Source organism: Onychomys torridus, chromosome 8, assembly GCF_903995425.1.
Source record: "Onychomys torridus chromosome 8, mOncTor1.1, whole genome shotgun sequence".
Taxonomy (NCBI): Eukaryota; Metazoa; Chordata; class Mammalia; order Rodentia; family Cricetidae; genus Onychomys; species Onychomys torridus.
The window spans coordinates 47,893,041-47,915,053 of record NC_050450.1 but is presented as its reverse complement, the minus strand read 5'-3'; the positions used below and the strand labels follow the sequence as shown (position 1 = coordinate 47,915,053).

The following is a 22,013-nucleotide window of genomic DNA, read 5'->3' as shown; positions in this document are numbered from 1 at the left end:
CTGCCTTGGGGCACAGCATAGGACCTGATGGAGAGTTCCCAGACACCAAATGTTCAGGGGGACACCTCAGCAACAGCTGAAAGGGGAATCCAAAAGCTCCCGCTGAGGCTGCAGAAGGACTGAAGGCCAGACCTGAGAGGCAGACCACGTCTGTGGTGGAGAAAGTAGCAGCAGCAACCTTGTCCAACTTTCAGGTTACTCTTCTAGCAGGAGGAAGTTCATTCAGTCTTAGTCCCTATCCAGGAAGGTAGGTCAGGGACCACAGCAGATCTGAGGGGTGCTGGCTCTCCTTAGGAACAGCCTGCATTCTACTGGGGACCGGCTCTCATCTGCTACGTAGTACATCCGGGAGGCCAGGCCTCAAAGACCCCAGCTACCCCTTCTGTGGTCCCCAGTGCTCTTAGGTCTTCCACAGTTGTCCTGATCAGAAACTGGCTTTGATGTCTCTTACTACTCCAAGGACAGGGAGTGATCCAGAGAAAAGACAACCATCAGGACAGGCATCCTGGAAGTTCCTGCTCCATTGTGGAGAGGCCACAGTAGACCATGCCTTGCCCCAACAGACCACGGTAGACGAGGCATCCCTCTGTGGAGCCTTGCTGTAACCCATGTTTCATAGGACTTCCTTCTACAAGAATTGTCTGAAATATCAACTGAAACGGAGACCCTTTAGGCTGCGCCAGCACAGAGACCTGCACAAAGGAGGTCCCTTTTGGGTGCGCACAGCCGCCGCTGCTTCATGAGAGTTGGGATGCAGGCCTGCTCGCTGCCTCTCTGGCTCCCCTGCTGAGCTGCAGATCTACGAAAGACTCTTAAACCTTCAGCTGTGGTTGGCACTGCTCGGGGAATGGTGGAGGTTGGTCCCTGTGGGTCTTTCCTCTCTGGACCTCTGGTGGCTGCCAGGAGAAGAGTGGCTACCAGCTGAGTTGACAGAGAAACTGCTGTCTGGGGGTGAGAGCTGGCGAGTGTGCCATGTCTCCTGGGAGGCTGTAGACCGTTGAGGAACCAGGCCGAACTTTGTCTGCAGCTCCATTCCTGTACATACCCTCAGACGGGCCAAACTGTCTCCATTCCTGTACATACATACCCTCAGATGGGTCAAACTGTCATTACAGCATGGCTCCTGTTCCAAAGTGCCACAAAAACAAACACCAAAGGCAGGACAGCAGAAGTCAGGTTTGGGCTTTACACCTGACCTGGCCCAGCAGCCTCCTGTGTGCAGAGACCTTCATGTGCTACTCAGAGTGCCACACAGCCCCCAGTCCTGCGGGGCCCTGAAGGGGAAGAATGGTCAGTTTCCAATGGGTTGCAGACCAGTGGGTAGGGCACTCACAGGCATGAGGGTGGTACAGAGGGAGGACCGGTGTGGACAGAGAGACATAAATGGACAGTGGCCCAGAGTGGCCAGAAGCAGCAGTGGTAGTAGCACAGATCTCCAGAGAACTTGGCACGTGGCCTGGGCTCACCGTCATGGAGGATTCTGTGGACCTCCTGTCCAATGACTTGGCTCTTCGGTGTGGAGACAGGGGACAAGCATCTGAGAGAGGAGCTGTGGGGGCTTCACTGGCAAAGTCCTGTGGCAGAGAGCAGCCACCCATCAGTATAGCCCAGGGCAGTTTGGGCAGGCATAGGGGCAACATGTTGGGTAGTTCATCCCTCCTTGAGTGGGCAGTGCTCTGTCTAGGCCCCACAGCAGGTTCTGGGATGGCCTGTGTCCTGGCATGCTTTGGTCAGTGGAGCAGCCTTTTCTGGTCATCAGTGTCCTGGCCCTACCCAATTTTGCAGCTTCTCAGGTTACAGAAGAAGACAGCAGGCATTTCACGAGCAACAAAGAAACCGGAAAGAAGGACTTGGGTACAGCAGGCCACAGAAGAAGCAGGTGGACAAGAGGCTGGAGGAGTCTAGAAGGAGGGGACTGCTGTGGTCTGATGGACCTTGCGGGCCAAGCAGAGAATGAGGGTACAGCCTGCCACTCCAAAAACAAAAGAAGGAAAGAAGGTGTCCTATTCGGCTTGGTTCCCGGGAGGTCTCAGTGGGCAGAAACTGCTAGCCCCGGGACCTAAAACTCCCTGAAGCATCCTGTGGCACAGAGGCTGATGCTGCAGGAGGGAGAGATGTGCAAGACAGGCTGGCGCTCAAGAGGCTAACCCGAGGAGAATGAAGCGTGGAGGCCCAGAAGAAACATGTCCCTAGTATGTATGGGACTCAGAGCGTGTAGGACAGTGTGTTCCCCAGACCCAAGCCATGCTGCCAAAGGCCCCACTTAGCCCCACGCTGGAGCTCACCCGCTTTCTAGGGATGGCCCGTTTCTCACTGCGGCCCTGACGAGTGTCACTTGATGGAGCGGTCATAATCGGCATGTTGGTTTCCATGTGCTCTGCCTTTTCAATGTCCAAGGCCTCAAATTTCTCAATTACCTGGGACCTCCTACAAAAGAGGACATGAAGCTGCTAAACCAGTCCCCCTGTCCCCAGGTGGGCTGGGTCTCAAGTCCAGTGGGGTCGGTCCTGTAGTCAACGTGCACACCTGGCCTACCTCACTGGGCTCCAGTGCTAGCCTTCCTGCTGGCATGTGAGGCACCCTTCACAAAGTACTAACAGGACTTTGGGCACAGATTCAGTCTATTTGAGCTCCCTTTGTCTCCCACTCCGTGGTGGGGTGGAGCAGCAACAGAATCCTTCCACATTGGGCCTGCACTGGCCCTGCCCCAACACTGGACTCAGACAGCTTGATACCTTGGTAACCTCCCTGAGTCAGACATAATAAAGGTCAACCACCACCTCCGAACACATTGTACCCCACGTGGGGTGTTCAAAATTTAGCAAGATAAAGGCCCATGAATGAACAGTTTCCGCTAACATTAAAAGGAATCAAAATCAAAATCAAAACAAAACAAAGCAGTTGATTTCATGTGAAAGGCCAGCGGCCTCGTCAGGTGGTCTGCGGCTGAGACGACGGAGCTGAGATGGAAGCGAAGCAGGTGGAGGAGGCGCGAGCGAACGCCACAGTGACACAGCAGAGGGTGGAGAGGGCAAGACCTGAAAGAAAACAAGGCTGGGAAATGAATGAACAGAAAAAGACTGCTTTTCACATTCCAATCACGGTAAATCAAAGTAATCTAAAGAATTAAAGCAGCAAAACCCCAAGGTAATGGCTGAAGAAAGAAAACCCATGATCACCCCATAGCCTGAGGAGTCACCTTGGTGGACTTCAGGCAGAAGGCCTGGGCTCCTATCTGGGGTCTGGGAGCTGACTTAAACCTGATGGGAGGACAATTCCTTCTCACCAAACCTGAGGCCTGCTCTCCTAGGGACACCTTACTCCCTCACAATGAGGGCAGGCATGACATGTTCTGAACAAGTGCTGAAGAGCTAAGGGGACATGATACAGGCTCCTCCCAGGGGACTAAAACCTCTAATAAGCAAGAGGAAGAATATGGCCTAGAACGAGGTGCAAATCTACCTTGAGAGGCCTTTTCCTCAAGGGAGTCAAGAGGCCAAGGGCAGGCAGGCAGGGTTTTAGAGGGCTTCTGGGTGCGCTGCCTCCACGCTCAGCACTGTTAGAAGCCTGGTGAGGGTTAGCCTGCTGTGCCCACAGAGGCTGAGGTGAGGAGGCTGACTGTGAGAGCAGGAAGCTAAGCAGTGGCTCAAGTGCAGCCAGGGGTCTTGCACAGCCAGACTGCGGCAGGAAGACCTGGCTACCATAGCTCTTAGGGCTACTGCTTCTTCTGGGACTGAGAGGACTGCATCTGGCTAGTGGACTTCAGGCCCCAGAACAGCAGGAGGCCTGTGCCAGGCCAGGCTGGCACATATGATATGGGTTTGTAGGGTTCCAAGCAGAGTATCAGCATGAAAAACAGGAGGCACTTGCCGTAGCTGCTTGACATGGGTGTCAAGAGATGCTGTGACAGCAGGCTTGGGCAACTTCCGTCTAACTAACTGGTCCTCGGTTGCTAAGCTGGTGTTTTGGAAGCAACAGAGATGTGACAGAAAGTGCCGCACGCAGGTAGAACTGACAGGTATCGATCTCACAGGGGAAGGTGGAGGGGCCGGGATTCCATGAGGGTGGGGCTTGTTTTCTGTTAGTCACTAACAGTGTTGTGAGAGCCACGGCTTCCCCACACTTGGCAGACACGGACGGGCCTACCAAGTGTCTAAGAACTCCAAAGGCTCTGAAGTCTGAAGAACAAATTCTAAGCTCAGAGCTGCTGCTGCTCTCAGGCGGGGTTGCTTACCGGCTTACTAAGGTTTTTCAGAACTGACTTTGTGGTTTCAACTGCCTGGCTGTGTGGCAGGTCTGTCTGAGCTACCACTCAATGCAAAGAGGCTGACATCTTGTCACTCTAACCTATCAGGAACAAGGCTCCAGTCCAGCACTAGGGGGATTACTTGGGCCTCAGAGAACAGTCCTCAAAGAGCAACACCAACCAGCGAGATCATTCAGAAAGGGATAGTTACAGGGTTAATGTGCAGAAGTAGTCCGGGTGCCAACACCAGCTGAAACCCATCCCCACAGTGGCAAAGAACATGCAGGAATAAAGCCTTGAGACTGCATCTATCTCTGGCAGGTAGGCAAGAATGCATTCAAAATTAACTTCTCTGACAAGTGGCCTAGCCAAGCAGGTGTGCAAAATGTTAACTCTGGCCTGGCACTAACTTTAAGGATAGCCAAACCCATTTTGGAACCACCAGATCACAGCCTGCCCACTAGCCAGTGCAAACCCTCCCCTGCCCACCCTGCAAGCTTCCTTAATTGTTAGCAAGACTTTTTACCTCTGTTATCCTAAATGCTTCAAAGGACATCATGAGCTCTGGTCTTGGGTCCTGTCATGGGATAGGACCTCCTGCTAAAGGCCCACCATTTGCTATTATTCATCAGGAAGGGTGGGAAGTCACCCAATTTTGGAGCCTCAAGTTTTCGCATCCATGAATCAAGAATAATAGGTGTCTTATTTGGCACTATTGGACTGTGAAGATAGTCAATTATATGAAATGCCAGAGAGCCATGTAGCACTCAGTGTCCACTGTCTACTTGAGGGTCCATAGCCATTTGAACAAGCTGGGTTGGGTGTCAGAAAGGGGACAAGAGAAACAAAGCCCTCCCCAGTCTCATCCTACTCCTAACCTTGACTGAACTTCAGCCTGCACTCGGAGAGTTCTGGAGCTGCCTTTCTGAACAGAAAATGTCTGTGCAAACCTGAAGGAAGCCCCTCTCCTGGGGGCAGCAATGGACCTCTAGACACCTGTCTGGTGTTAGGCAAGAAACCTGGCAGGAACACAAGACCCAGCTCACAGTGTGGCTGAGAATTTGGGGGTGGATGGGAGTGGGCACAGGGAGAATGTGCCCTAGTCCTCAAGCTCCAAGCTGGGGACAGCAGGGCAAGAGAAAAGCAGGCAGGAGCTTTATCTTTTCAGCAGTAAGTGCTCCATCTCTGTCACTGGTGGGAAGCCGATCAGCAAAGCCCAGAGGGCAAGAGTGGACTTGGGACACCTGGGAGCTTTTCCGGCTGCCTTCTGTGTCCTCATGGGAAGACCCTTACTGCCCCTCATTGCTACCAGCACGAGGGGTGCCTGGTCCCTGCCTGCGGCTCTGGGAGTCTTCTCAGGGAACAGAAGTAGGCCAAGAGGAAGACTCAGCCACACAGGCCTGATCTGGGAAGCACCGACCTAGAGCAGCCAGCCCGCAGGCATGTAGCCCTGTACCTGGTGCCAAGAGCTGAGAACTGGTGCCACAGTCCAAGGCCCAGAGAGAAAGTGCTCCCTACTCTGACAGAAATCATGTTCCTGAGGTACACTTGTGTGAGTGTTATATATGTAGGAGTACATGAATTTAGCCCTCTAACATCCTCCTTACCTTCGCTCGTTGCCAAACAGACGGGCCACCTCTTCCCTGCCAGGGCTCCGGGCCCGAGTCCTACGCTCCAACCGCCTTCTCTCCACCTGAAAGGCTTCTCGATGGCTGATCCGGATGGCCTTAGGGACGTCGGCCAGGGCGGCATACTGCCTGCTGGCTTTAAAGGCAAAGGCGCTCCCCAGTATCTCTGATCCCCACCCCCCAGCATTGCTGGAGTCCATGTGGTTGGGTGGCCTGCTGGCCTCATCGAGGCTGTCAGGGCAGATGCTGTAGACCATGCGGCTTAGAGCTGGAAGACCTGGGGAATGAAGGGGGCGGCCGAGTTCCTGTGAAGGCGATCCAGGACAACCATACCTGCTGTGGGGGGTGCTGGGGCTGGGTGGGGACAGTGGTGGGGGCAGCTGCTCCTCAGCCCTCAGGTCCTGCTTGGCCTTCTCCAGGGAGAAGTAGCCGCTCTCCGCCCGCACTTTCCGACCACCATCCACGCGGTCCCCACTCATGGGGCTTTCATCTGGAAGAGAAGAGGAAGCTTGCTCAGACTGCTGCTAGTTCTGTCATGAAAACATTCCAAAAGCCCACACATGATCAACTAGGAGCTGCCTCTACACCCTCCACCTTCACAACCCACAGCTATGAACTGGGGTAGAGGTGGGAGGGGGGCTCTGTAGGCAGAACGGATCATCCACCTGTGTCGCCTCTCCTCCCACTCTCCTCCCACCCTCTCCTCTAGTCTGGTTACTTGCAGTCAGACTCACAAGTAGGCCTTCTGCATACAGTTCTGGTGGGGAAGCAGGACTCCATCCTAACCAATGGTTTATTACCAGACCACAGGAAGAAACCAACAAACAAGACACCTCTCAGGCTCTCAGTACATTTTCAAGGCAGGGAGGAGGGCTTTGGTAGGCATTGAGATGGAGCACAAGGGTTTTAAATGTGCATTCGTGTGTATGCTGAAGAACTCAGATTGAGGGAGGCAGAGACGAAAGCTTTAGCTCTGCTGGGGCATGATAGCATACTAAGTGGCACTTAGATGTCAATGGCTTCCTCCCTGGCCCTTCTTCCTAGCCAGGGGCTGAGCAAGATGACAATGAGGAGGAGAGGGGCAGTACTGCCCTGACTGCTACCTCTCTAAAGACAAGCGGTAGGTAACTAACCTAGTAGGTTCTAAGCTAATGGAGTAGGACCTGTGGTCCAGGAACAGATGCCTCCTCACAGAGGCAGGACAGTGCCTGCAGTTCTCCTGAGGCCAACAGAGTAGGTGTCACACCTTTTCCCTTCATAGGTGAGGTAGAGAAGCCAAGCTGAAGCTCACAGGCCAGGAACCCAGTTATGCCAGGCCAGTGCTGCTCAGAACTGATATGCAGAGGGAAGAAAGTTCAGGGTCTGTGCCAGGAATCCTGTATCACATCCCCAGTGCCATTCCTGTCCACTAGAAGGAAGCTCACTCCAGCAGTACAAGATGGCTCACCACAACAAGAAGGTTCACAGGCTCATCAGCTTCTACTCACCTTCTCTGCTTTCTAGCCCTGTTTCCCGTGGGGTACAAGCAGCAGGAGGCAGGCTTTGGCTGGGACTCTGAACTGGATTCAGGCTGTTCCCATCAGGCTGGTCTTTGGCTCTCATTTCTTCCTGCCAGAGTGTGGATTTGGTGGTAGGGACTTTCTCAGCACTGGGAATACTGCTGCTGCTGCTACCAGTGCTACCGCTACTGCTGCTTGTGACAGCCATCTTAGCAGGTCCAGGCTCCTGGAGAGACAGCAGTGGGGGCGGGGCAGCATATGAGCAGATAGCCCAAGCTAGCTCATAGGTCCTGGCTGCTATGTTACAAGGAACACAGGCCAGTAAAACAGTGTTGGGGGATGGGAAGCCATTCTTTCCTGATTGTTCTCTGTGGCCCCATAGTGCCTTGTCTAAGGGACCTTGCAGAGGAAGGTCATTGGTTTCTACCAGAGCCATGTCACCAAGCTCTCTTTGTGTATTGTCAGACAATGCTTAGAATAGCAGCCCAGTTATTAAGGGTGAGTCCATAGGAGGTGATTTACAGTCTGTCATTCCTATACTCACAGGTACTTGAGACATAAACAAAGGGAGACAGGGCAAGGCAAAAAAGGAAAATATTCTTCTGAGCTAGGCCCACTGCTATCAAGATCATTTGGGTCAATGCAGACAGCGGAGTCCACAGCACCCTCTGGTCTTACCTACTCTTAAGCTTAAATGGAATACCAGGGATGATGTGAAAGAGCTACTGAAATAAGACAAAAGCCAAGGCCTCAACGGTTGTTCATTCACATTAGAAATCCTATCCCTGGCCGGGCGGTGGTGGCACACACCTTTAATCCTGGCACTCGGGAGGCAGAGGCAGGCTGATTTCTTGAGTTAAAGCCCAGCCTGGTCTATAGTGAGTTCCTAGACAGCCAGGACTACACAGAGAAATCTTGTCTTGGAAAAACAAAACAACAACAAAAACCCAAACAAACCCAAACAACACAAAACAATCCTGTCTCATGATGATGATTTGTGAAGGTGGAGCCTTTAGGATATGGTTAAGTCGATCCTCATGAATGGAATTAGTACCCTATAAAAGAGGCCCAGGCTACCTACTTTGCCCCTTCCACCACGTGAGAGAGGACGAGGAAGTGGGCCTTCACCAGACACCACATCTGCTGGCACCTTAGCCTTGCACTTCCTAGTCTCCAGAAAAGACAATGCCTATTGTTTCAGCACTTCAGTCTGTGACACTTTGTGAATAGCATCAGCAATCATGTGAGACACACCATCCCACTCCAACCTGCACACCCACACCTGTCACATGCACACCATGTTCTCATGCACAAGTTGTTCCTTATTGGTACCCCAAGTCATTCCCCAGTTTTCATAGGGCACAGAAGCAATGATGGCCCTGAGGAGAAAGTGTTCGTGGGGCAGGCTAAACTCAGTAGACACAGAAATCCAGTTTCTAAGTAATCTGAGAGTTGGACTCTTTAGATGCTGAGCCCAGATGAGGACAGGATGGGTACAGCAGAGGTGGTGATATATAAATATCCATCCCCGACTCCCATCTGGTCTCACGCCAGAGAATCAGGCCCGACCCGCACCTCTGAACCAAAAGGAACTTGTTCTTTCTCCTTTATAACAATACTCTGTCTTCTAGATCCCTGGGCAAGATCCTTTCGTTAGGTCTCAAACACTGGGACAAATGGTAGAGGTGCCTATTTAACTATCAAACGGGACCTGGCCTCCAGGTTCTCCCACATCCCTCAGTCCCCACCAGTTACTGGGCATGGTTGGCATACCACACCCCTACGTTAAACTTTTCAGCTCAGGGGCTAGGTGGCCCTTCTCCCAGAAGCTCTTCCCTATCTAATCCAGCAATTCTGGTTATCCACCCCTTCTGTACCTTTAGCTGCTGCACCTTGTCACCTTGTCATCATTGTCCCTGCCATGGCCCAACTCAGTCTGCTCGTGTCCACTCTGGATTCTCCCAGATGTCTCTGCCTCTGGCTATGCTCTCCCATGTATCTATAATAACCTTTCCTCTGCCATACCTAGGAGCCATGTCCTTTCCTTTTTAATTTCTCTATTTTTTTCATTCAGTTTTTCTTCTAAGCGGATGGATGAGAAATCTAATTGGGTGGATGTGGCCACAAAGGGGAGTAGAGGCTCACACTGCACTGGGTCAGCAAAGGGTGCAGACACCTAGGCTCACTGCACCATATCCTCAGGCAGCCAGCTGCCATGCTCATGCTGTTAACACTGTGATGAACCCTGGCTCCTATCATAGGCACCTAAAAGGGCTTCTAGAGCCAAGGAAAAAGGGAACAAGCTCCCTCTTGAAGGGTACCATTCTCTACTTCTTTGGCATGAAAATGGGAAAGGGCCACTGTGAGGAGGACAGGTCCTGCCTCGAAATACAGAACAGCAGAAACCTACAGAAACCAAGAATCCGAGGGAAGGCCAGGGGATGTTCAACGTATCAACATACAGAGCAAGAGTATCACCCAGGTCTCTGTCAAGGGCTTGGGGGGCGGGGGTAGCAGAGAAGAGAGCCATTCTCCCAAGGTCCATGTGGGCAACAGACCTAGGGAGAGCTGGGGGACTCTTGCTATCGTCAGGCCTTGGGGGCCTCCTGTTCCCCTCTACTCTAGGCCTTCTCTTTAGGAGCATATGTACAATGGCCATCACCACTTCCATCTAAGTTTCTTCAGGATCAAGCTGAATTTAGCTGGACCTGGCAGAAACCAAGGCTTCTAGTCCTCAGTGGTCTAAACTGAAACTCTTCTAGGCTTGTGGAGGGAGAGAGGTGGAAACAGAGCTTCATGCTCATTTACAGAACCATAAGGACCACATAGATGTCTCTGGCAGCAGGCTATGTATGTGTATGTGGAGTGTACCCAGAGACTTCAATCCAAATGCAGTCCTCCTTGTCTCTCTCCTGGGACCAACCAGAGGTCAGCTGTGGGGAAGAGGAGAGGCGTGCCCTAATACTGGTAGAAGAGGCTGGGAACTTGGTGTCGTGGCTCTGAGGCATATCCTCAGGGAAGGGGTGACTTCCCTGTTCTGGGATCATAGGGTTCTTTCTACTTGCTAGAGAGTTGGAGCCTGGCCACAGGGCAGCATCATTTGGAAGGGACAAAGTCATGGAGGAGGAGACACATTCAAATTTCTAGCCTGACCCAGGCTGTCTCCTGTACATAGGGAGTTACCTTATTTGGAGGCAGAAGCTCTGTGCTGCAGTGTTTCCAAGGCATCACCATAGAAACAAGGCGTAACCCTAACCACTGTTATTCAGCCAGGACTTTTTCCCCTCAAACCAGGCAGCTTGGGGGATTTGAGCATTAACTGTTGCTCCCTAGCAGAAGGCTCTACTTTCAATTTCCCGGAAACTGATTGCATGTTTTCATCTCTCTGATTACATGTTTTAATGACTTCTAGTTAGGGGCATTGCTCTCCAGGGAAGGCCGGCTTAGGTGCCTTTTGGGCATCCTTGGTAAGTATGAGATGCAAGATGGATGCTGGTCAACGGAGGGTAGGCCTGGGCTCCACCCTCCTAGAAGGAGAAACTGTCCACGGCAGTCTTAGGAATGTGGGGACCCAGACCAGCCTGCCTCACTTCTGTAGCCCAGGGAGCCAGAGTAGCCAGCAAAGACTGCCTGGCCCAGGGCTGCCTCTCTCTGCTCCCACAGGCTCTGGCTTTATGGCACCCAGCAGACCTATCTTGCTCATTCTCAGGACTAGCTTGATTTACCCGATGTAGGGCAGAACCCTGGTGAGGGCAACATTTGGTAGAGAGGGAAAAGATGAATGCTAAGTACTACAACCAGCCTAGCAAATAGCCTTTGCTGGAAATTCAGAACGGTGACTTCACCCTTCCAGAGCTCAAGGGTGTGGCGAACACAGTGAGAATGGGGGCAGAGCCCTTCCACCAATGAGCCCGGAATAATGGTTAGGAGGAGGGAGGGAATGAGAAAGGGAGGGAGGGAGGGAGGAAGGGAAGGACTGGGCCTGGTGAGGCTCCCCCAGCCACCTAGCTCTGATCACATGAGTCAAGGCAGGGGCCCTCCAGGGCTCACCTTCCCTGTTGCTTAGCCTGCTGTCTACAGGGTCACTGCTTTCCTTTGGCTGTGGCAGAAGAATAGAGCTCTCTGCCCTTCCCAGAGGCTGACAGGATAGGTAGGGGAAGGGACACATGCAATTTGCCTGCTGGCCTGAAGCTTCCTGAAGACAGTCCAGGGCATTCTAGCAGGCTATTCTGCTCAGTGATTCAAAGAGGATGATATATGGCCTGTGGCTCCTAGAGTACAGGCAGGAGGGAGGAGGAGGCATGCAAGCTGTGACCACCTGAGCCCTGGCCAGACCTTTCCCCACCCTCTTGCCCTTAATTCTTCCCAGGCCTAGCTCCACTAGGGGACATGCCAACCAGCCTACCTGTGGGGTGGGTGGCTCTACTTTGCGTTTCTTCTTCTGGTTCTGCTTGTTGGTTCTGGGATACACCATGAGCATCTCTAGCCACCTGGTAAGAAGAGAGGAGAAAAAGCACCATGTGAATCCCTGGCTTTCAGGACCCATGACTCCAAGCTGTCCTGGGTGGTAGAGACCTCAATTCCCTCAGGTGCCCTTTCTGGAGATACCTATTCAGTGGTCATACAGACACTGAGCAGGTTACCCCAGACAAGAGAAAAGCACAGGCTGTATCAGGACTAGGCCAGACAGTAACCCTTCCACGGCCACCATGGGCTCAGAGCAAGAAGATTTCTCTATTCTGACAAAGAGGCAGGGTCCACCAAAGGCACCATGGAATGGAAGGATATCACTGTCCCATTACTGACCCTGTTCTCAGGACCTAGTCTCAACTTTAAAACCTCTTCCCAGACTTGGATTTAACAAGTGCACAGCCAGACCATGGCAGATAATTAGGGCTATTGGGGCAGATACTGGCCTAAAGGAGAAAACTGAGAGTTTTATCAGTGAAGTTCTCATGGTGGGTCACCTCAGGAGTGAGAGGCTGACCAGTCAGACCACTACTCACACAGGAAACGTGCTAGGCATCCTAGGGTTGGACAAGGCCACACAGGTGCCAAGATCCTTCATCAAAGCTTGCATTTTAGAAAGCCATCCTGGGCCAGTAACAGAAAGCATGGAGAGAGAAAGAGCTGTGGGCAAAAGGTTAGGACCCTAGTTCTGGTACTGCTACTACCTAACCAGAGCCCCTGCTGGGTACTCCTAGCCCCTTGGAGCACATCTCATTTCAGAGACCAGTGGCTAGATGAGAGCATGTTCAGAATTTCTGAAGAACTGTAACATAAAGGATAAAGGAGGGCTTGCTTCTGAAATCTGGCCTCAGCCATGACCAAGTGGGGTACAGCAGCCAGCCTTCTGTTAGACAAGCCATGACCAAGTGGGGTACAGCAGCCAGCCTTCTGTTAGACAAGCAGTAACTGTAAGAACCACAAGAGGGACAAGGCTCCAAACTTCACAAAACACAAGGGCCCATGCTGGGTCCAGGTCTAGGCAGTGATGACAGTGGCCACATGCCTGTACCTATCAGTACCCCTGGAGCAAGAGAAGGACTCCTTGAGATGCTTCTGTAATTTGGGTTTGCTGCAAGAAGGGAAGACAAGCATCCCATTGGTTTTTGGAGCAGTCTTGGGAGCTGGTAGCTAGGGAAGCCAAGTTTTGTACAGGGATCTACAGTTGCTACACACAGGACTACTTAGCCCATCTCATCTTAATGCACGCCCAGGGATGCACAAGCTGCTAAGAGCACAACCAAAGGCCTACTCTCTTCTGAGCATTGAGGTCCTATAGGTCACTTCTCCAGGGCCCCAGAGAAAGGAAGGAGTTACATCTGGGAGATTAGCAGATGGGCAGGCTTCCAAGTGCATGGAGTCCCTATCCTTCCTGCTTCCAGGAAGACTGGGTCTTGGAACCACTCCATGTCAGTTGATATTTCTGTCAGATACTAGAGGATCCTTACCTGAAGGGAGTGACTCCTATAACTTCGCTAGAATCCTAGGTCAAAATTACCTCCCCACCAGGGCCCCCAGGTATGTGGGGCATATGGCAGAGCTTGTAGAACCTCCAAAGTGCTCAAAGCCCCCCATGTTCAATCCATTGTCAACACCAAGGAGCCTTGACAGGGTGGAGTCATCAAGAGGAGGTGGACTGCTCAGCTACTCAGCTACCTAGGAACTTGGGAAGTTTTTAAGGAAGGGAAACCTAGGACTTTCGGTCACTGCTAAGTTTGCTGTGGCCAGAGTTAGTGTTGTTAGGGCTGAGGAATAATGGAGGTCTACATTCCTATCTCTCCCTTCTTCCTCCCACTTAAAACAACAAACCAAGGTCTTGCTATGTAGCTCAGGCTGTTGGACTGTTCTGGAACTCCTGACCCTCCTCTTGCCTTAGTATCCCAAATGCTGGAATTGCAGGTGTGTGTTGCAATACCTAGCTACATGTGAGTTTGTCAACGAAGTCCAGTGGGATGTATCCAACATATTCAGATGTGTTGGAAATGTTAAGAACAAGAGTCCAGTGAAGAGATGGGGATCAGTTAGTGGACATGAAGTTGGTGGGTACCAAGTTTCTCCAGCTCCAGAAGGCAGAACTCGGTCAGTGAGAATGAGTGTGGGCAGAGCTGATGGTAGGGCAGGGAGAAAAGGATCCTAGCCTCTGGGTGAGCCAGAGAACAAAAATGAGCCCCAAGCAATCCTCTGGAAAAGGAAGTCACTCCTAGCCAGAAGGAACCAGAGAATGAACCACCCACTTCCTTCAGGCAATCTGAGAGGAAAGGCAGGGAGGAAGGTTGGGTAGATGGTAGATGCCCCTGCTCTCCCCCATCCAGTTTGGTGAAAGTATCTTCTTAGGAACTCGTTTTGATGTAACCAGAGGATGTAGGCCAATGGGGCTTGGAATACACAGATGAAGAGCCACAATAGTCTTGGAGAGGGTATCAAGATTAGAAGAGACAGAGAGAGGGTAAAGCACCTGTTCCTGGAACATTTGTGCCATGCCTGACTTCTATGGGTACCAAAGATCCCAGCATGTGTGCAAGGCTAAAGAAGCAGCTGCTTGGGTCGGAAGAAGGGTTTCAGGAATGAGTGGAGAGAAAGAGCTTCTGGTGGCTTCTTGTAACTAGGGCTGCACCACTGACCTACCACATAAGCCATGGATCCCCGGGAGTACTAGCCCACATACAGGATTTTGAAGCCACATGCCGCTGGTATCTTGGTCAGTTAACGATCATGTATAACCATGTTTATTATGATATCAATAACCAATAACCTAGCAGGCCCCCCATGGTACATGCTGACAGAGAAGACAACAGAGGAGTAACCAAGTAGAGGTGGCTCAGAGTGGAGTCAAAGTGATCAGTCAGTCAGATGCTAAATATCAACTCTCTGAACCACATGGCATCAGTGCCCCAGTTCCAGATACTCCTAGCTTGTCCTGAGGACCTCAGACTCCCTTTTCAACCCCAAATGCCACTCAGGCCTTCTCTAGATCCAAGCCTGGGCAGGTGAGGTTCCCCAAGACGACTCATTTGGGACAGGTGTTCTGGGTCAGGTCAGGTAGCACCAGGTGCAGTCAGGAGTACAGAGGGTTGCTCATACCTGACTGCTCCCCTGTTCTCGACCCTCAGATTCCTTGGCATAGAACACAGGTTCATTAGAAGCCCTTGAAATCCTTAAATCTCATGTTCTGGGTTAAACTCAGGAAGACACACAAAGCACTTCTCCATACTGTCCCCAGAAGCTTGAAAGGGGGAATTCTTCGTCATCCAGCAAAGGATATCCCTTGGCCAGTCCTGGCTGGCTTCCTAAACAGTCTCACTGGAGATACAACTGATGCCAGAGGGAGGCAAGGCTCCCAGTGGCCTTGTCCTTGCTTAAACCAGAGGGCTTCATGTCCTCTACCCTGTGCTGGAGCCTGTTCCCTTCGACCCCAAATTGATTTCTTCCAAACCCTGACACACCTGTCCTCTTCCAGCCTTATACGATGAGTAGGGTTCATCACTGAGGAAATACATGCATGTGAATCACCTGGAGTTTTCCAGTACTACACAGGACATGTTTCTCAAACGGGCTGACACACAGCCTGAAACAAGAGGACTTATTCTGTCTGAGGGGAAGGCATAAGCAGTACTATGTAGCTGAGTACCAATGAGGCACAGGGTGAGAACAGGCGTGGGGGCGGGGGAAGGCACCAACCAGTGAAGAATTCTGAGGAAGACCTAGCAGCCCTGGGGTCCACAGAAATGGGTCGACAAACAGATGGTACTCCTGTGGCTCTGGGCACTTACCCACTGATGATCTCCTTGGTCTCTGCCCTGATAAAATGCTCCTTGTCAGGCGTCAGAATGCAGAGAGAGAACTTCTGCCCTGTGCGGGCCTCCCCATCCACCACATCCGTGCACTGGTTCATGTTGATGGTGCCCTGAGGGAGGGTGGTAGGCTGCAAGTACAAACAAGTCACTCAAAAGGGGTGTCAGGACCCACAGCCACCAGCAGTACCCAGCCCTCTCCTCAGTCCTCTTTCCTCACAACACCAAGTCCTAACCACCATCCACGGTGGGGCAGGCCAAGCTGGACATCTTTAGAGGACACCCAGCTGGATTTCACCTCCTACTTGGAGAACAGTATCCTAGCTTGCACCGGAGGAGGGGCAAGATAGAAGAGCCCAGTGAGGACTGCTGGGGAGGACAGACAGCCAAAACCCCCGTCTCAGATCTGTGAGGAAAAGTCTCGGAGAAAGCAGATTCAAGAGCAAGACTTTTCTTTTTGTTGTTGTTTTTTAAGACAGAAGGAAGCAGATAGGGTAGAGCCACATCCTTGAACACTAGCCCTAAGGCTGGGAGACAGACTCAAAGGCCCACCTACACCTGCCAGGGCTTTAAGGAGCAGAAACTTCTTGACAGGCATGGATCAACACACAAGCACACATGCACAGTTAAGACATGAAAATTAAGAACAGAAAACTGGCCGGGCGGTGGTGGTGTACTCCTGTAATCCCAGCATTCGGGAGGCAGAGGCAGGTGGATCTCTGTGAGTCTGAGGCCAGCCTGGTCTACAGAGCTAGTCCAGGACAGCCTCCAAAACTACAGGGAAACACTGTCTCGGAAAACCAAAAGAAAGAACAGAAAACCAAAATCAGAAAAGGAAAGCTTTGAGAGATTTCCATTGAAGTGAAGGGCTGGATGAGAGGACTTCTTAAAAAAGGCCTGGACAGTTAGCCTCCACTACCCCGCAAACACAGACACTCTGGGAAGGCAGACAGGGTGCTATGTATTATATTATGCCAGGGTTTTGTTGTTGTTGTTTTTACATTGCCAGATTCTATAGGGAAACATTGTCAGTCAGCTCCAGAAGCCACAGGTGGGCAGGCTTTGGGGCAGACAGCAACTTCTCATCCAGTTACTACTTGACAGGCTTCCTTTCTTAGCACCAAGTGTTTGGAGCAGCAGTCTGATACTTTCAGTTGGCTTGCTTCCATCTCTAGCTCTATGAATCCATTTTTACCAACATCTTGCTGACTGAGGCTGAGGGTGGAGCCTTGTCTGAGGGTATGAGGCCTGGTACCCACACTGAGCTCAGAACCACTACCCCATGAGTTTTACCTGTCAAGTGCCTGTTTCGCAAGTCTTCTGTAGGCCCTTTCCAGTTAAGGCCATCAGATGACCCCAGAGTTTCTAACTTGCTGTTGCAGACTTGGGGGTTGGGGGTGGAGGGGAAGAGGCAGGAACACAGCACCAGAATAGAGGGCTCTCACCCACACAAGGCCCATGATAGTTTTCTTCCCCATGGCTGAAAGTTGGAGCCCCTAACTAGTGAGCCTCTGAGCTCAAGAGCATACACCCTGGGGAAGGGTGTATTAAGAGGGCCCAGCCCAGCTTTGCAGCAGAGGCAGTCAGTCCTGCAACCCAGAAGCAGGGCTTCTGGAGGAGCAATGGACAGAGACAGCAGTCTAATACCCAGTCTTGCCCTGACCCAGAGTCTGGTCACTTTCTGTGTGGCGAGTCCCAGGACAAGATCCTAATTTCCCTTCTTCCCAGTGCCAGTCCCTTCTAGTCCACATAAGCTCTAATCACAGGCCCTCTCCAGTATGCAACATAAACCTGCTTTGGGTAAACTGTCCTCTAAGAACTCTTCATCCCTGGACCAGGCACATCTTATCTCTGAGACAGAAGAGAAAACTAATGCTGTGGATATTGGGAGACAGAATGACATAAACTGTGCAGAGAGTCAGAAGTGATCAGATGCAAGGGACTGCAAAAGATGCCTCTTCTCCCTACTGCTGGAACTCCATTCCAATCGTTGGGATTAAAACACTGACAGTGAAGGCCAGACATGGTGGTGCACGCCTTTAATCCCAACACTGGGCAGGCAGAGGCAGGTGGATCTCTGTGAGCTGGAGGCCAGCCTGGTCTACAAAGCAATTTCCAGGACAGCCAGGGCTATTACACAGAGAAACTCTGTCTCAAAAAACAAAACAACAACACAGCAATGGCCATTATGGATTTCAGACCTATATCAATAGATTATGAAATATGAAAATATATCAAGCAAAAAGGTGAGTTAAGTGGAGATGATAAAACATATCAACAAAAATCCCATTATTCCCTTCTCAAGATACTGGCCACCAGGCCATTCAAGGATTCAGTGTCACCAAACTGCTCAGGTCCCTACAGCCCTACTCTTCCCTCTTGCACGGCAATACTCTGTACCAGACACTTGACCATGAACCAAAGACCCTGCCTTACAGCTGAGTGCAGCCATGGTCTCACCTTTCAATCTCTCTACCTCCCAGGTCTCAGCTCTATTTCCTTTATAAAGGGTTACAAAATGGTCAACAGAAGGCAAAGGCGGCCAGGTAGGCATGTCTGTTGGTGCACATCTGTAATCCCAGCAGAGGCAGAGTGAAGAGGAGTGCTGAAACAATATTTTATTTAAAACGGGTTGATTATAAATGCAACCTCTTTTTAAAGAAAAAAAAGGGTATAATAGGATGAACGGGTAGATTAATGAACTTACTTCTAAAGAGCAACAACTTGTTTAAAATGTTTTACATTGATATGTGCACACACCCGGGCCACTGCACATGTGTGGAGGCCAGAGAACAAGCTTCAGGAGTTGGCTCTCTCCTACCATAGGATTGAACTCAGGTTTACCTCACGGAGCCCTGGTGGCTCTTCCTTTTTATTTGTTTGTTTGCTTGCTTGTTTGTTTTTTGAGACAGGGTGTAGTTTTGGTGCCTGTCCTGGATCTGGCTCTGTAGACCAGGCTGGCTCTGCCTCCTGAGTGCTGGGATTAAAGGCGTGCGACACCACCGCCCGGCGTTCTTCCTTTTAGTTTTAAAATCAGTTTACAAAATCATAGGTTTCCATCGGGGGTTTGCCACATGTTTCATTTTGTTGATTCTCGTTCCCAGGCTGCCCTCCTCTTGCCACCAGCAATGTGCCCATCTGCCCCACTGTTCGTCCTCCTACTTTGCTCTGTTGTTTTCCCTATCCTTCCTTCCCACTCAGAGACCTGTGTCCCAGTCCTATGTGCCTGTTCCAGTTTCCCGGCTTTTGCCCACGTTTCTCCCACATGAACACACATATTTAACAGCCAGAGCTGAGAATCTGTACACAGAAAAGAATCTTGTGGGATCTGCCTTTTGAGCAGGGATTATCTTACTTAAGTTTTTTGGTTCCATCTTTTTTTCCTGAAGATTTCATAATCTCACTTTCCTTATTGCTCAATAAAATTCTACTGTATACGTGTGTCATCACAACTATTCTGAGACTTCATCTTACTCTGGTGAGAATGATAATCAAGAAAAAGACAATCAGTACTGGCGAGGGTATGGGGAAAGAGGAACTCTACTTATCCAGTGTTGGGAGTATAAGTGAGTGCAGCCACTCCAGAAATGTGGAGGCCTCTCAAAACACTAACAACACAACTCCCTCATGATCCAGTTATTCCACTCCTAGGGAGGTGCCCAAGAATGTCTTCTACTAAAGGGACATCTGCACGTCCCTATTTATCCCTGATCAGCTGAGATGACTGGCCTTAACTTTTTGGGTTTTTTGAGACATGGTTCTCTGTGAAGCCATGGCTGTCCTGGACCTCACGCGGTAGACCAGGTTGGTCTCGAACTCACAGAGATCTGCCTGCCTCTGCTTCCTGAGTGCTGGGATTAAAGGCATGCGCCACCACATGTATTGCCAGGCACAGCCTGTATTCTTAACCACTGAGCCATCTCTTTAATCCCAGGATGGGTCTTTAAAAAACACCTGACTAAGACCCATAGAAAACACCACTTTTACTTAGTTATAGGCATATATACATACAAGTGCAGACATTCAATGTACAATGAAATATTACAAATCAATATTCTTACTTTAAAATGTTATTTGGTTACTTTTTTATTGTATTTATTTATTACGCGTATATATTGCACATTTCTGTGGGTGTGTTCATGCCACAGTACAATTTTGGAGGTCAGAGAAGAACTTAAAGAAAGTAAATTCTCTCCTTTTACAAGATCCTGGGGATTGAAACTCAGGCTGTGAGGACTGGTGACAGGCACCTTTACCCACCAAGACATCTTTATATGCAAAGGTCCAAAGGCTTTATAGGTTGGTACAGAAATGACCCAGAGCTTCTAGGGGGCATTGTTAGATTATCTAAATTTATTTTGCAAGAATGAAAGAATAGAACATGGACTTTTGTCACACACTGCCAAGCCCAAGAAGTTCCTTCTCATATCTGCTGTGCCAGCCCCATCTGGTTAGAGTTGCTGGTGAGCAAGATACTTGGGTCCTAGTAAGTAGCCAAAGCCTTCCTTTAGGAAGCCTGCCCCACCCAGCCAAGGCCCACTTTACTCCTAAAGCTGAGGCTAGAAGAACTGACATCTTCACCCACCTGACCACCTCCACAAGAACCAAGTGCCTGCTCTTATCATATGTGACAACAACCCACTACATAAGAGCAAAAGTGGCTTTGATGTGGTGGCATAGGCCTGTTATCCCAGCACTCAGAGAGTTGAAGCAAAATAACAGAAAGTTCAAGGCCAAGTCACCAAGACCTGTCAAAACAAATAGCAACCATTAAAAACCTACTATGTCAGACATGGGAGGCAAGGGAAGGAGGATCATGAGTTCACAGGTAGCTTGGGCTAGATGTCAAGACCCTGTCTCCAAAGGGAGAGGGGAAAATGCAAAACCTATTGTCCTTTTAGAAGACCAAAAGTTAAGCTCCAGCTTGGACTTGACAATTTCTCAGATGTGATACCAAAAGTACAGGCAAAAAGACAACAACAACAACAACCACCACCACCACCACCCATAAAATGGACTCCATCAAAATTAAACGAACAAAAGAACCAAAACCATAGAAAGGGCAACTTTGAGAGAAGGAAGAATACTTGTGAACAACACAGTGGTCAAAGTCAAACATCCAGAATATATAAAGGACTAAAGGCCAGGAGCAAGAACACAACAGTTAAGAACTGGGCAGATTTGAGCAGTCATTCTTCTAAAGACATGTGCCTGATGAGCATATATTCATGAAAATACATTCAACATGAGTCATCAAGGAAATACAAATAAAATCTCGAGCAGAAGACACCACATCACAACATACTAGGATGCCAACAGAAAAGGGGGATGGGCAGATAAGCACAAGTGCCGGTGGAGAACTGGAACCTTCTCACAGCACTGACAGTAATATATAATGGTGCAGTTGCTATGGGAAAGAGTTATGGAGATTCCTCAACAATTAAGCATAGAGGGCTAAAGAAATCGATCAGTGGTGAACACTTGGCTAACATAAACAAAGCCCTGTGCCCCATCCACAGTAGCACAGAAAACCAGGCCCAGGTGGAACATGCCTATACTGCAAGCACTTCACTCCATGTCTACCACAGCATTATCACAGCAGTAGGGAAGCAGAAGCAAGGCTACTGCCCACTGATGAATGGATGGAAAACAAGAGGTAGACCATGCGTACACTGGAGTATTTAGTCATGAAATGGGATAAAGTTCTGGTAGGTGTTAAAATCGGATTAAATCCTGAGTGAAGTCAACTAGTCACAAAATGACACACACTGTCCTTATACTTAAATAAGGGGCTTAGTAAGTCAGATCCACAGAAACTTTAAGTAGAATAGGAAGGGCTAAGGGCTAAGGGAGAACATTGTATTAGTGTTTGATGGTGTCTGTTTCCATTTGGAAAGAGGTCTGGAGCACACGGTAGTGATGGTTGCACAGCAGTCTGAGTGTACTCAGTACCACAGAACTAGCAACTAAGAACAGCTCAAGTGTTAACTTTTGTGATGCATATTTGGACCGATAGAAGGATGGACATAGCCTAGACCAACTCAGAGTCCCAAGATGGAAAACAAAAATGAACACATTTGGAGCAGAAACAGGGTAAGAAGTGTGCCTTGCTGCTATCACACCCTTATGTGGAAGTGGCAGTTCTGCAGATACAGCTGGACAGAGCGATGTGAAATCTGGTCAACTCTGGTTCTAGGTGGTGGCCTTGCAGAGCCTTTTCAGTAGATTCAGAATACAGGCTGTCACAACTGGGCATGGCCTTGCCTTTCCACAACCCTTACTTCTAGTGGTAAGCAGCAGCAGCTGACATATGAACCACCATTTCTGGATTGTAGTAATCCTA

General features: G+C 50.2%; 1 protein-coding gene across 6 annotated transcripts in view; it reads right to left on the bottom strand.

Moving 5' to 3' along the window:
* LOC118589057 (myosin phosphatase Rho interacting protein) overlaps nucleotides 1-22,013 on the bottom strand; it is a 118,001-nt gene that overhangs the window by 35,032 nt on the left and 60,956 nt on the right. For 3 of the 6 annotated variants that reach the window (XM_036195916.1, XM_036195919.1, XM_036195918.1), the window contains exons 4-9: nucleotides 15,650-15,801; nucleotides 11,779-11,863; nucleotides 7,362-7,599; nucleotides 6,208-6,364; nucleotides 2,286-2,427; nucleotides 1,467-1,574 (exon numbers count right to left, since the gene is read on the bottom strand). In XM_036195916.1, coding sequence (XP_036051809.1) covers nucleotides 1,467-1,574; nucleotides 2,286-2,427; nucleotides 6,208-6,364; nucleotides 7,362-7,599; nucleotides 11,779-11,863; nucleotides 15,650-15,801 — 882 coding nt within the window. Of the gene's footprint in view, nucleotides 1-1,466; nucleotides 1,575-2,285; nucleotides 2,428-5,853; nucleotides 6,365-7,361; nucleotides 7,600-11,778; nucleotides 11,864-15,649; nucleotides 15,802-22,013 lie in introns of all 6 variants that reach the window. The other 3 variants (XM_036195913.1, XM_036195914.1, XM_036195917.1) reach the window with 2 other exon arrangements.